At 37.5% G+C, this 15,140-nt stretch overlaps 2 protein-coding genes across 3 annotated transcripts in view; one reads left to right on the top strand and one right to left on the bottom strand.

Annotated features, from left to right (window-relative positions):
- LOC103144861 (rho GTPase-activating protein 26) overlaps window positions 1-9,279 on the top strand; it is a 68,743-nt gene extending 59,464 nt beyond the window's left edge. Inside the window, exons 21-24 of the mRNA XM_007562019.2 lie at window positions 2,682-2,717; window positions 2,826-2,936; window positions 5,160-5,251; window positions 7,531-9,279. Coding sequence (XP_007562081.1) covers window positions 2,682-2,717; window positions 2,826-2,936; window positions 5,160-5,251; window positions 7,531-7,619 — 328 coding nt within the window. The 3' untranslated portion in view covers window positions 7,620-9,279. The remainder of the gene's footprint in view (window positions 1-2,681; window positions 2,718-2,825; window positions 2,937-5,159; window positions 5,252-7,530) is intronic.
- A 1,319-nt stretch (window positions 9,280-10,598) lies between these two features.
- LOC103144860 (glucocorticoid receptor-like) overlaps window positions 10,599-15,140 on the bottom strand; it is a 60,113-nt gene continuing 55,571 nt past the window's right edge. For both annotated transcript variants that reach the window (XM_007562017.2, XM_007562018.2), the window contains one exon: window positions 10,599-14,875. In XM_007562017.2, coding sequence (XP_007562079.1) covers window positions 14,723-14,875 — 153 coding nt within the window. In that variant the 3' untranslated portion in view covers window positions 10,599-14,722. The remainder of the gene's footprint in view (window positions 14,876-15,140) is intronic.

The following is a 15,140-nucleotide window of genomic DNA, read 5'->3' as shown; positions in this document are numbered from 1 at the left end:
AGCAAATATGAATGGAATGTCAAGGATAGCAGCAGCAAAAAGTTTACAGAAAATAGCATTAATATGGAGGAATAAAAATGTCTCTGCTCTCCCACAATGCACTTGGTGGAAGGTTGTGCTGTATCAAGGCAATATCTGCACTTGTTTTATTCGTTAAATGTTTTGGCCAACTTAGCACCTTTTGCAAACAAAACTTGGACTATGAGTTTTGGTCTGTGTGTTTACTGTTTTGAAAACGTGGAGTCATCGAGGAAAAACTGAAAACGTACAATTTAAAAACTTCCTACAAATATTAATAGGTTTTAATAAGGCTTTTTAAAGGCTTGTAGGCCTCTAAAGCATCCCAGGAAGAGGAACTTACTTTTTGTAGCTGATGAATAAAAATGGAAAAAAAAAAAAAAGTATTAAAAAACTTTTTTAATTCAGTAGTAATTCTCTTTCCTACCATTGGTTTTGTACAAGACTCATACTTTGTTGTAGTTTATTTGTTGTCACTTTGTCATTCGTGTTTTGTGTCTGTGTACGGGTGGCTGCCTGGGCACATTTGACTGACTCCGCTAATGAGACATTAAGAAGAGAAAGAGTGTTTACAGATGGATTTATTGGCACTAGCTGGTAGTTGGCTCATGTGTTACTTTAGACTTTTAGGGCTGATGTAAGAGGAGCTTGGTCTGCCATAGCTCTCATAATGTCCTTCCTGCAGCTGCCTCTGGTTTGTAATCTAACCATCTTTTTTATTTGCCTCTGTGTGGGGCCTTCCTCTGAAAGTTACACAGATGATTGCTTCACATACTCTTTTATCATTTGCTGTTCTTTTATTATTATTGGTTTTGATATTTTAAACTAAAAGCACCTCTTGTGTGTTTCCTTTTTTCTGTATTACTGTGTCAGTTTTCATTCAGTTGTGGTAAAAGCATTGTGTTTTTTTGCTCGTAGGTAATAATAGCCTTTCCCCTAGTTCTGATTAACAAACAATACGTTGCACCTTCCTTGTCCATTCATGGCATGCTTCCCTAAAGCGTTTTCTACAAACAATGAAATCTCAAAGATGAAAAGGCTTTAGGAAAATTTCTGTCATGTAAAGGATAATGCACAAAAGGCTTCCTGCAGTTGTCAGTGTTGCATTTGCAAATTGTTTCCTCGTGACTCTCCAAATTTTTATTGATGGCTGTTTTAACAGTAAACGTAAAAGGTAACCACAGTAACAGTCTCGAAGCATGATGCATAATCTGTTCTTGCTTTAGTGTGAGTTCATCAACAACATGCGGCACCAGAGTAGATGGACAGCATGGCAAATTTATTGGTGACAACTGACAGCTTGCTCAGATGGAAGTGAATTATAGTTTTCAGTGCCATAGTGATGGACCTCTTGAAAATGAGATTACCATACAGTCTTCCATGATATTGAACACAACTGCTGTAACAGGAAGTGTAGCCGAAACATAACAAATCATGAATGCTGTCAGTTTGTCCTGTTTACTTGGTCGACTACATGTATGCTACTTTATTTGATTAAATCTGACACATAAGCAACATTTGCAACCAATAACGATCAGCTGCTTATTTTGGACCACTAAAGATTAGTTTTTGTTTAAAATAAAATGGACTGATGGGACGCTGATAAAAACTACTTTTGTTTACAAGTTTTTCAAAAAGGAGTTGGTCGATCACCGAAGCTATTCAAGCATAAAATACCATCTCAATGAAAACATGTTGCAACAGCCCAGATATCCCCAACGCTAACATCAGCACCCACAGTCCACATTTCTAAACAAGACTTTTTTTTTTTTTTTTCCAAAGAAGTTACACAAATGATCAGAAGTTCCTGAAGCTCTTGAACGCTGAATAGGTAATTTTGTCACTTATGACATATCCTTATTTTTAATACTTCTCCTGGTACAATTTGTATTACAACAAAACACAAAGCAAAACTATCCCTCATTAATAACCAGGCCTGCAAAACTTTTGGTTCATTTAAAAGCTTAATGAGCTGCAAAAATGCCTCTGTGGTCAGAAAAGTTACTCAGATCTCAGAGGACTAACATTTATTTGCGTTGGCTCTCTTCATTTTTTTTCCCTGTGAATGTGGATTATCTGTCTGTCTGTCTGTCTGTCTGTCTGTCTGTCTGTCTGTCTGTCTGTCTGTCTGTCTGTCTGTCTGTCTGTCTGTCATGTTGATCCATTGTGTACTTAGCATAATGCACAGTACATGCTAACTTCTGCACCAAATATTGAGAAAAGTAACTGGATAGCTAGATGTTCCACCTTGGGAAGAGAAGCAGTTCAAATAAATTTCTAAATGCCCCACACTAACATGATAACTGGAATTGGACTTCTTAATGACCTGGCCAGTTTAGGATGAAAATCCTGCACTATAAAAGTGGGAAGAGACAGAAACTTTTCCTTTTACAGAGTGAAACTGCTGCAGCACACTAAAAATAAGATGCATCTTACTCTCAAAGTGAATAATATACAAATAGCTCGTCCTTGAAGCCAAATGTTTTATGTTTTGATCTGTTGCAGGACTCTCTCTCATCAGATATGGTCATGAGCAAACAGGATCACTTTAAAAGCTCCTGTTCTGTTAAAGCTTTGAGATAAAATGTGACCACTGCAATTTAGTTTGCTTAACACTTTTATTCAGTGTGTAGTTAAATTTCTTTTTTATTTTCTGTCTTCAGACTGAACCCAAAGAGTCGAGGCAGTATACCAACAAGGTAGGGATAGTCTTCCACATGTCCTCCATCACATGTAAACTTCACAGTTTACAAGCTGTAGGGAGTTGAATGTGTTTGTAGATCAAACATGTAAATTTTGCTTTTCAGTGCAATATCTCCGAGCCCCACCTCGCCCCGTTCTCCCTCCTGGCCGATGTTCTCAGCGCCTTCAAGTCCACAGCCGATCTCATCCGCTTCCAGTGACTCTTCCCCAGTCAGGTTGGTTCATGTTGGTTCTTTGTTTTGTTTTATTTCAGTGGTTCTTAACCTTTTTTGAGGTACCGAACCAACCAGTTTCATATGCACATTCACCAAGCCCCCCGCCCCCGACACAGAAAATAATTTGCGGTTTTCTGATTTAGTAATGTAATTATATTAGTTGTATTACCTCCCCCACAGCACTAGAGGCAGTACCAACCCCAAAAAGATGTGACTAAGGAGCAGATTTAGACTATAGAATTTGGTCAAAACTGAGCTTTACTGAAGTAATTTAAAGACACAAGTTCAAATCCATGCTGAGAGTGGAACTCCTTCCTGCAGCACTGATTGGCTAAGCAATGTAACGTGATCCTCTGGAGCAAGTGATGGCAAAACGGGGCGTCATCACGACTTTACACAAGTGTGTCTTTACCTCCGCGGCAGAAGCTCCGCCGAACCCCTGAGACCGACTCGTCGAACCCCTGGGGTTCGATCGAACCCACTGTTTTATTTAAAGCTTGCAAGGTTGCTGATCCCAGAGAAATACCAGTAAAAGTTTGTCTCTAGATTTTTTTTGGCTTAGGTCATAATTCAAAAGAAATACCAATCACTTAGTGGAACATTTTACTGAAACATTTTCATAAATCAAATACAAACATCAACTGATGCTTGTATTAGTGCATACAAATCTAGTCCAGATTTAACTAGTCTAAAAGTAAAAGGTGTTAAAATACTATTGATTTATTATAGTCCTCATGCCAAAAAATGGTGATATAACCTTTCACTATAACAACTAGAAGAGTTTAATGATTTGTGAGACATAAAAAAATAAAACGCAACTAAGCAAATGTTTTATGCTCAGATTTATAGGATGCTATAAAAATATAGGTCAAGTTAACAACAGCTGGTAAATATAATAGTTTTGTAAGCAGTGAGCATAACGGAATTTGGTCTCTAGATAAAGCCTCATTTATCCAGCTGTTGAGCAAAGTTTATCCGAGTCCTATTAAAGTAAATGTCTTAAATGTTTATTGGGGACATTGTTCTGTGCCCTTAAGCATGATGCGACCGCTGATCTTCCCTATGAAAGGAGATCATTCAAAAGCTAAATCAGAAGATCAGAGGTTACATCCTGGATCAAGAAAATGCTCTGAACTATTTATATACAGGTCAGACGGCACCCTTTCTTATGTAAGTCCCTCTATTTAAATTGGAATAGAAAACAGCAACACCGATTGGTTGCAGTCTCTCACCTAAACCTTGGCAGATGTACAGCATCTGAACGCTCCACATTTAAAGACTTAAGTATCTGGTGATGCCAGAGGAGCTGCTAATACCTGGTTCTCTCTGTGACTGGTTAAAACCCAAAGTAGCCTTTCACTCGGAGGAGTACCAGGTAAAGATGTATAAACCCCCTAAAAGTAGATTTCTTCTTTTCATTTATGTCTAGTGAAGAACTTCTATGTTGATTTGGGTTTATGAATCATCAATTTCTTAAAAAAATCAGCAGATTTCTTTCAGGATCTTCACCCTGATCATCCATATTGAAGTGGTTTTCCTACATTCATCCTTTGGTTCAAACCAGTAACTCCTGAATAGTTTTTATTATTGTTTTTGCTGGTAAGCTCAATGCCAATGTCATTTGACTCCATAGGTTTACAATTGTGATGGTAGAAGAGAAAGGCTTTTTTCCTGGCATTTATTTTATCTACTTCAAAATTTAGTTTTGACTTTACCAATGGCCAAATTTAGGCATCTCTCTTTTTTTATTGTTATTTTCATTTTCTAATATATGATTGTGCCAAGACACATCAGAATTTCCTGAAGAGCGGCAAAAACTAAAGGCCTCTGTGTCCTGCTGTATTTATTCTCCAGGAAAAGGAAAAATCATAAATTAATCAGAAACTTCAAGAAATTCTATAAAAAAGTAAAAAATAAAATAAAACTAAGTAGATAAAAAAAATCTTCAGAAAGTTTTATTTGATAGAAAATGTTTGAAGATAGCAAAACAAGTGTCACCGCTGCATTTATAGGCAGCTTTTATTTCTTTGAGTTTAATACCAAGCTAAAATAATATTTTAGATAGTAGCCTTTTTGAATTTCTCAGTCTAACACGCTGCTACTGCAGTCAGATCAGTTTATTTTAAATATTGTTTTTAAAACATATATATAAATTAATTACCTGTCTTAAATCGAATTGTGCTAAATCTTGATGTTTTGCTCCAACTTTCTGTGTGCTTGTAGTATCACAGGCAGGAAGGCTCGAGCGCTGTACGCTTGCAAGGCAGAGCACAACTCAGAGCTGTCCTTCATCGCCGGGACCGTCTTTGAGAATGGTGAGTCAGACGCTGGAGCTGGCAGCAGGGAAGGAGAAAGACAGGAAGTGTGTTGGCGTTATAGAAGTTAATTTGTTGTGAAAACACACAGTAAGCCATAGGGATTTGCATTTCCTCAGACTTTCTTGTTACGGTTTGAAAGACTGTGTTCACACTGCAAAAGACTTTCTTAATGTCTGAGTAAAGGAGCTGTTTGCTTAGTTTTTATTAAGAGGTGAAAACAACCCGTGCAGAAAAAGGAGGATCTTTCATTAGCTTACTTATCTTTTCTCCTACATGACTGGAAGAATTTAACATGTCAGCTTTTTCAAAGCTCCCAATTAGCTTCCTTTACACGAAGGTCATATTTGCACAGATTCAAGGGTGAAAAGCTATTAAAGCTGTCCGTACACCGACTCACTCATTAACACTCCCCAGCACTTCACCTGTTTGTCTATATGTGTGTATGTGTTGAAGAAATTCTGAAATGACAAACACATAGCGCTCATGGGAGGGATTCAGTTTTCTTGTTCTTACAAGCTGACCTTTAAAATCTAAATAATGTTGGCATCTTAAAGACTATTGATGGTTATGTAATGCAGAGCAGTGTCATGTGAGCCCTCATGGGTCAAACTTTGTCCGTGGGGACATGTAATCCTCAAAGTGGTATCTGAACACTGCAGGCTTTTCATCTGCAGCCAAGGACGAAGCATTTAATCTGTCCACAAGAAGCTCAGACTACAACCTCCATGATTTTTTTTAAAGCAGTCATAATAATAACGCTGCATTACAACATATGATTGCTTCCTGACTAGCACAGATTCATTCAGCGATTTGAACTCTCAGAAAAACATGAAGACCAAACTGAGAGAACATAAACAAAAACTAGGACTTTTGGAATGATGTTCTTTGGACAGATAAGTCCAAAATTGATTTTTTGGATAGAATAGAGTACACATTTGTCAAAAAAGCAAAAAAAATAATTACAGCATTCCAGGAAAAGAAACTCATGCTATCTGTGAAGCATGGACATGGAAGTGCCATCTATTTGCTGCTGCAGGACCTGACCAGGTCAGCATTTCAGCTCACCTCAGAGCCTGCCTGAGTAAAATGTAAGCCAGTCTGTAAAGTAAACTTGAAACATAACTGGAGCCTTTAGCATGATAGTGACCCAAAACAAACTGTCTGAATCCTCTGAACACTGACTGAGGATGGATGGATTATATTTACTTTAATGAAACCAGATGCCTGCTGCATGCTGTCAAAAATAAGTCTGATTGGGATCAGAAATTTCTGACTCTGATGTGGATCCAGCTAATTTAAGAACAGCCAATTGGCAAGTCTCAACCTGGTGCTTTATTAAACTCAATGCCAGTTAAAGGCTGGAAAGCTCTGCAGCAAAAAAGTCCCCTGATATTTCTCCTACATATATTGTCTATATTTCTGTTGCGATTTATTGATTAACTTATTCACCAATATCCACATTGCATGTCACTTCTGTATATTTATTTCTTGGCTGACGAACATTGTGTCCCAGATTAGTTTCTGCACATCATGTTATTTCTAAACATATCAGACTTGACACATAAAGCTACACTTGTCATTAAGCTCACATATTTGGTTAATGTTTGCTTTGTTAGTGCCTATTTTGATATGACTTATTGATAACGTAACTCAAATTATGCAGCTGAAAGCAGATATTTGCACAATAATACGATAACCTTAATTTACTTAATGCAAAATAAGAAAGACCTCCAACTATGAAGGTCTTTGAGTTCTCTTACAAAATATAATCCGTTTTTTTATGTTGCTTTTGGAATCCAGACTTCTTATTTTCCTGAGTGGCCTTTCATTGTTACAGGACTTTCACTGTAGCCAGCATCTTCAAAAATGTCTTTTTGATTTTGATGCTGGCCCACAAATTTAAACCAAAACAAGTTCATCTCTGAGACACATCTTTTTAAACAGATGGATGTTGCAGCATGTGGAGGTTTCCAATTGTGTTGCTGATTTCTTGGTTGACTATTTCTCCCCATGATGTCACAGGAAGCAGCGTGTTTGAGGTGTTGCTTTAACGTACATTCCTAGGTATGCCTCTATTGAACTCAGATAATAAAAGATTTAATTAATAAAAGACAGTGAATTAACCTGTCAGCAGCTTACAAAGCCATGACATCACCTGCACTTTCCAAAATTGCTTAAAGTCTAATTCATCTTATTGTGTATAAATATTTCATTTCACCTGTATAGTCCTTAATTTATGCCATCATATTTTACATCTTCCTGTTGCTTCCTTACAGTTCATGCTTCCAGGGAGCCCGGCTGGCTGGAGGGGACTCTAGACGGTCGAACTGGACTGATTCCAGAAAACTACGTGGAGCTGCTATAGCCACAGCTGGACCAAGAAACTTAACGTAGACCAAGCTGGACTTGACTGCACAAAACTCCTCTGTTGTTGTATGATCAGCTGGAGCAGATTTTATTGACTTTGTGTTGACTAGATCAGAACAGAAACTGGACCAAGCAGAATCATATCAAAGGGATTTGGCACAGGACTGAAGCATTGTGGACTTTGTCTGAATTGCACTGGGAAGAGAAAGAGGAAAAACTGAAGCTGTTCTGGGATTGTGTTGACCTGAGTTCACAGTGAAGAAGATGTAAGTGTTTGTGTGTTGGGGGTGTAGATAACATGAGGGTTTGGTGAAATTACTCTTCTAAGTGAGCTGATATATTTGAGGTGAGAGTTGCAATTCATTTTTTAAACGTCTGTTTTATTACTCTGATCTGGACTGCCACTTCCTCATCATTCCCCGTTGTCATTAGGTATACACGGCATTATTGACAGGGAACAAGATAAATGGTAAGTGGCCTTCAGCTTTAAACTGCTAGTTGGACTGATTCCTCTCCATTGTTCGGTCGCTGATCCCCTTGGGAAATTTGAGCCCTGGAACCAGACTGCGGTGATTGGGCTCGGCTGTAAACGTGTTCGCAATCGCTCGCTGGGTAATTCCAGGGGAAGACGGTCTGCTTCGCTGACGTTTAGGAGCTAAACGCCCCGAAACCCAGGGCAGATCCGCAAGACGGATGAGTACGCTTCAAACGGTTCGGGTCAGCGTTGGCGCCACGCTCATTTATAAGTCTTTTCCTTTGCAGAGCCATCACTTGGAAAATAGAAATGTGAAAAATCTCACAAAGGATCCACAGGCAGCTCAGCAGTTTACAGTGAGGCGTAGGAGGAGCAACTGATTGCTGCTGGTTATAACAAGCCCAGCTGCAAGGCCTTGCTGCGAGTGGAGAAATGATGAGTCATGTTTGCACTATGTTGGTCCATTCTTGGAATTCTAATCAACCAGGAAGCTTTTTCTCTCTTTTTTTAACATTACAAAGCACCTGTGTGTTTTTCCCCTCTTATTTTTTCCATAACGCAGAATCTGAAGCTTTAATGTCAACAGCACAGAGAGAGAAGATATAATGTAATTCCCCAGCTTTGATCACATTATGAGGAATTATAAAGACAATATTAAGCTTAATGATGTGAGGACAGATTGACATTTTGATTTTATAGTTAATGAAATATAGATCATTTTCTGGGCTGCAGCGACTGCTCTTGTTTCCTGAGGTGAATGTTTTGGTAATAATTAGCTTTTTTTCCCCCGTTCTATCTTTTATTATCAACAAGATTCTTTTTAAAGAGATTTTTAAAAGGAGAAAAAACAAATGGGAGAATAAAAAAGCAAGCTAATGTGAAATAAGACTACTTTGTTCATAAATAAACTTATTTATAAGATTTTATTGAACATAAAATTCCAAACTTCATCCTTTTGTGGTGTTTTTAATGATCCTGTAAATAAAAACAGCATTTTGATGGGGTATATTTTTTTTCACAAGTATGAAATTTTATATTTTGTATTTCTAGCTTACTAACTTAATTCCATTATTGCATTATTTGTTGCCAGAATTTTCTATCATTTATGTCTGTTCACAGCCTTAAATATTCCTACAGATTTTGGTGAAGGATTGTGAAGAATTAAAGATACATCTTGAACGTCTGCTTTGAGTTTTATGTTTTACGGCTGGAGTTTTTGATGAATTTCTTGAGTGAGACAAAAAATATGTTTTTTAGTATTGTCCAATCGGAAATGGCCAATTTCAATCACAGGGTGATGAATCGGTTCACCTGTTTCCTGTTTTCTAACCCACACTTTTCTGACCCTTAAGAAAAAGAAGTGTGAGAACCTCTACTCATTATTTAGAAATTAGTCTTTTCTATTTAATTTGAAGTGGATTAAGCAGAAACTCTGGCATCATGGGGTAAATGTTAACACTTGCTGCACAATTATTAAATCCCAAATGATTTACTTTACTCTCTTAATGACTTAAAACTTTTTGCCATTTCTCAGTCCCTTTCTGTTGTGCTGCAACTATGTATTAAAAAAAAATGGTTCTCTGTATTGTTACATGTTTGTTGACTGGTAACCACAGCAACTAGACATCTGATCGATACTTGCTGGAGACTCCTCCCTGCCGTTACTGGTTGTTTTATCAGCCAGAGAAGGTGGCTGACAGACCAGAGTTGCTTCGCCACAGATTATTGTGTATTGCTGTAAGAAACAAAGATGGTTCAACAGAAATGGCATTGAGCATTTACTTTTTCAAATTTAGCTCAAATTCTGCTCTGTGATTGGGCGGGAGACATCGCTGACTTCTCAGTCTATCCGACACATTCGTCTCAGTGCAGATCGTCTGATTGGGTGGAGCTCTGATTTCATCTGAGTGGTTCACCACTTAATTCAGTTGTCTTTCAATAGAATTAAATTAAATTAAATCAGATTAGACAGACTTTAGGCAGTTTGTTTTGTATTTGATGAAGCCTGCTAAGCATTTAAGTTGTTTATAGGCCCAATAATGCTAGTTTAAAGTGTTACCCTTGATCAAAGCAATAGCCTAGCTTTCTTTCCTCTATTTTCACCTCCTTGTTTGTGAAAAAAATTAAAGGAATTGATCCAAAATTAACTCTATGCAACTTTGCATGTATATCATCAGATATACATGTTTGATTATCTGGAAAAATTATCTTAACCTGACCGTATTGGATTCTATTCAGGACTGAATTAAAGTGCGCTATGTAAAAAAAAAAAAAGTCTACTGTAAAAACTGTAGTTTTTATTGGTCACAAAATTGTAGGCTTTTCCAACAATAAAATGTTCTAACCTCATTTTTTTTAAACTCAACCTCATGATGTTAACCTCGTCACTTCATATTTTTTGTCTCGTATTGAAAATAATAAAATTGAACTTGAGTAAATATGGCCATTTCCATCAACCCAGAGGAGACACCTGACTGAAATGAACAAAGGTTTAGGCAGCAGTGTTGCAAAACAGGGACTTTATTGTGTAAGATGCTTGAACTAGAGAAAAATCAGTTCTTCCACATTTCCGCCTTGAACCAGAGATGACAGACATCATCTGACACAATGCCAAATCCAATGTTGAAAAAACTAAACAAAAAAAGAAAAAAAAACACAAAAACCTAATTCAACATGTAATCAAATAGGGGGAAATATTGACACTGAATACAGAAGTGTAAATATAAACCATTTTTAAACTTTTTTATATCTATATTTGTCTTTACATTAGATTACATCTACATAACTGACATATGAACAAAAACAGACTTCAGTGAAAGCCATAGCTCTGTATACCAGTGAAACATGATCTGCCCTTAATGTTTAAAGATAATTGCATGTATTTTATACAAAGTAGACTGTGACAACCCATGAAAGGGTAGTGCAATTTTGTCAGGCTCTGGAAAATTTATTTTCACATGGAGAGATTGTTTTTTTCTTGTTTTTGTTGTTTGTTTTTTTTTTCCTTTTTATCTTTTAAGTGACCAGTAGATCCTTACAGCAATATACAGGAGATCCAAAGCCAAGACCTTTTACAAAAAAAGACACATTTGAAATAAAACCCAAAGTGCTAAGAAGTAAGCTCATAGGTGCTACACAAATTGTAACTGCTCGATTACTTCAGTTTGTTTTCAGTTACTCCTCTGCTTTGGTCACTGTTGTTTAGCGCAAAACAAAAATTTAAAAAATAAACGTCCTCTAGTCGGTTGCCCCAACAGCCCTCTAGCTCTCCTCTTCCTTATTTAGTTTTATTAAAAAAAAACAACACAGTGAGCATTCTTGTAGACTTGTGCACACACTTGTAGAATTGACATTTACTTCACAAGACAAACATTTCCTAATGTATTCATCACATCTACCTGTATCAAACACAAACCGACAAACAGGGGGAAAATAATTACTTTTTTGACTTATTTAATGTACAAAAATGATTAATTAAAATTAGTCATATCAAAGAGGATCAGGATAATGTATTTAAAAATCACACAAAATATTTTTTTTTACAATAGATCAATCTCCAAAAGCACTGATATTTGTCTATTTCCTGATTTGAAATCGTATTTCTATGGCTCTCTGTCTCCCTTTTGCAAGGCTTTTAGTCAAACTGAAAGGTATAAGAAAGTCGTGAGTGCTGACAGACATGTAAAAATATTATTTTTTTGTAATAACAGACACTTGTTTGCATTACACTGGATATGTCACTTTTATTTATATACATCTCATCCTAGAAACAGGCCGTGGGGACGGGGGGTAAGAGGGGGCGTTACTTTAAAGCTGGCCTCCAGACGCGCCGCCACCTGAACATGAATGTAAAACTGTACATTCGTAATAACTGTAAAGCCACCTGAAACAAGAGGATTCAGTTAAAGTCCTCAGATTGACCAACACGCCGGGATAAAAGCAGACACTGGGTGAGCTGCAGCCGAAAAGCCTCTGAACTAAACAGTCACCCAGTAGGATTGGCTTCAAAGAAAACAACAAAACATATGGCTCTTAATAGAAGAGTACTGCTAGTTTTTTGTGCATTTAAGAAAAGAGTTGAAAATCCATATGGTGTTCCTACACAGGCTCATGTATAAATTCCACTTTCCCAGACTCAGTTTTGCAGCATTCCCAGTTCTTTCACTTTAAATTATTAATTATTAATGTTCTTTATGAATTTAGGACTGATATTTCAACTATACAAAAGCCAACGACAGGAGGAGGAACACAAGGAAGGGAGATAGGACACAAGGAAAAAGAACAGAAGGAACAGCAACGTTAAGAAACGGGACAGAAATAAAACTGAAAACATTTCTTTATGCATACTTCTTTCATGCTTGTCAAAACTCTGTAGGAACCCTGAAAGCCAACATCTCAGTTAGAAAAACCAAGTACAGTAGAGTAGGAAGGTGAACAGCGATGTGTTTAGACTCAGCAGAAGCCACTGCAAACCTGAACAGTAGATTTGGCCACTAAGCTGGTACGAATGCTTTATACACATAAATGACCATAGCAACATCTGAAAAAAATAATCATCTTTTAAACAATTGAACCTAGTTAGCTGGTGTTATCTGTGACATGGTAGATTGAGCACCCTGAAGCAACGTTACAAACCACCACTGTACACATGACCCTTCACATCTGCAGGATATTAAAAGTAAACTGATAAAAACCTTTCATGATATTTGGCACTAAAAGGACAAAAATGTCTGATGTAATGAGACGTCGCCTGAGCAAGAATAAACTAATTATGTGGACTAGACTGCAGCTTCTTATGTTTCAAATGGAAGGATTCTACAATGAATTTAAAGGCAGGTTTTATGTTTAAAGTGTATACTTAGGCGCATTATTCACTGTTTTTCACCTTTCTTCAATAGCATTTTATAAAATCAGAATTTGGCGGGAAAAGTAGCCCAAATACATTTTCTGTTGCACTTCTATCATAGATCCACCAATCAAAGATTTATGGAAAAAACAAAAACAAAAAAAAAAAACAGTTCAGATTGTATTACTATATAAAAACTGCATGTACTTCATGCATTTCCTTGTGCTTAATAAAAATCAGATAACTGTTCCATTATACTTTGATGTAAATACGGGGTGAACATTGTAGATCCTTACAGGTTTTATAGGATTCGAGTCTACCTGCTGCATCAAAGAACCTGCAGCATAACACCTGACGTGTTATCGTCCTTAGCACCCAAATATTATTTACTCCAAAATGGAATGGGGCCGTGAGACCTCAAAAAAAAAACTGGAAGCTGCTACAGCCTGGAAAAAGCTTGATTGGTGAATTCAAGATGCAATCACAACCTTTAAATTACATATTTAACAAATGTGGAACTATTTGAAAAGCAACAAGATCAGATTGAGAGCAGCTGGCAGTGAAAAGGACAGGACTGACATTTTGAGCGAGGTTGACTTAAAGTATCATGGATAATATCGAGCACACACAAATGGTGGACATTTTCATGGATTAGCTCACTTGATTTGATACATATTTTTAAAATTTACCCAAAAAATAAAAAATGCAGCTGCTTGCAAACATTCACCATTTGACAGGAATTTGCATTCACTCTCAACTCAGATAAAAATTGTAAGATAGTGGCTGCTTCTGCAATACATGTAAAGAGAAGTAGGGTTGAGATAATACCTAATCTTCCAACTCAAATACAAAACAAATTGTATATTTAACCATAACATAGTTCTTTAAACCTTTTAAGACCTGGATATGAGAATAATAATATTTCAAGTTACTGGGCTGACTTTGTTTCCTGCACAGAGCAGAGACAGAGAGGACGTCCCACTTTCAAAATACCAGAAATGTCCGATTCACAGAGAAATCAGAAGGAGACAGGTTGAGCAAACTAAAGCCAGGCAAAACATGAAGGTAGAAAAACAAGACGTGTCTGTAAGCGATGGCTATAATGAGCATACAAACTAAAAGGCACTAGTTTTCCCTCAGATACATCCTGTGTAAACATGTGTCAGGTTGAACTGACCGTGACGCCTTGTGTGAGCTCTGAATGCGTGATCAGCGACGTGCATAAAAAACACATGAAGAACAATCCTCAAGCTGCTCTGGTTTTCTATTCTTCCATTGGTCATATCCTTTTTCTTTTTATCCTTGAGTCCAGAAGAAAAGTTAGATTCTTTCGCAATGTGTCCCCTTCGTCTCCAGACCGTGACCAACACTCACAGTGCAGAAAAGCAGAGTAGGCGAGCGGAAAGACACCAGGCAGGAGCAGATCGGGCTGGCGAGCATCGGCGTGAGGAAACGGTTTTCGTGATGCAGGCAGGAGAGAGTAAGAGGCCGTTGGACATCTTTAAAAACATTAAATGTCAGAGGTCTGGAGGTGAGGATTGAGAAGAAACACAAACGTTCCAAAGAAACATTCATATTGTTCTTGGTGTGCCAAGAGACTGAGCTACAGTCACTGGTAGCAGGTTTGAGGCTATAGGTAATTTCTGAGTTCAGACTGAACAGACCAGGGCAGCAAAACCAAAACAAAAATCTGAACCAGACTTATAGGGGAAAGCAGAACTGGTGCAAGAGAGCCAGAAGCAGTGTGGCAGTTAAGGCATCGATTCACAGTTTAAGGCTGTCACTTCTGATGAAACAGCAGAGGTTTGACGCTCCCGTCTTTGAATTTTGGTATCTGGTTGGTGATGATCTCCGTCAGCATCTCTGGGAATTCCACGCTGAGGGTCTTATTCACAAAGGTGTAGAAACAGATCTGCAGGAGACCCTCCACCATCTGGAACGGGACACACACACACACCCAGTCTTTAATGAGAATCGTTCTGTGAAGCTGTTTTCAGTTAGCTGGGTGATTTTCTAAGAAGGTGTGCTGCAATGAACAGGATGTCGGAGGAACTGCAAAGAGTTCGAAGAGTTTTGAAGGAAACATGAACACTGCAAAACACAATATTACCACGTATTTTTTCTAGTTTCAAATGCAAAAATCTTAGTGTACTAGGAGATTAATGAAGAGAACTAGTTCCAATGGCAGATTTTTTTTT

This window comes from Poecilia formosa, unplaced genomic scaffold, assembly GCF_000485575.1.
Source record: "Poecilia formosa unplaced genomic scaffold, Poecilia_formosa-5.1.2 Scaffold133, whole genome shotgun sequence".
Lineage (NCBI taxonomy): Eukaryota > Metazoa > Chordata > Actinopteri > Cyprinodontiformes > Poeciliidae > Poecilia > Poecilia formosa.
This window is presented reverse-complemented; position numbering and strand designations above follow the sequence as displayed.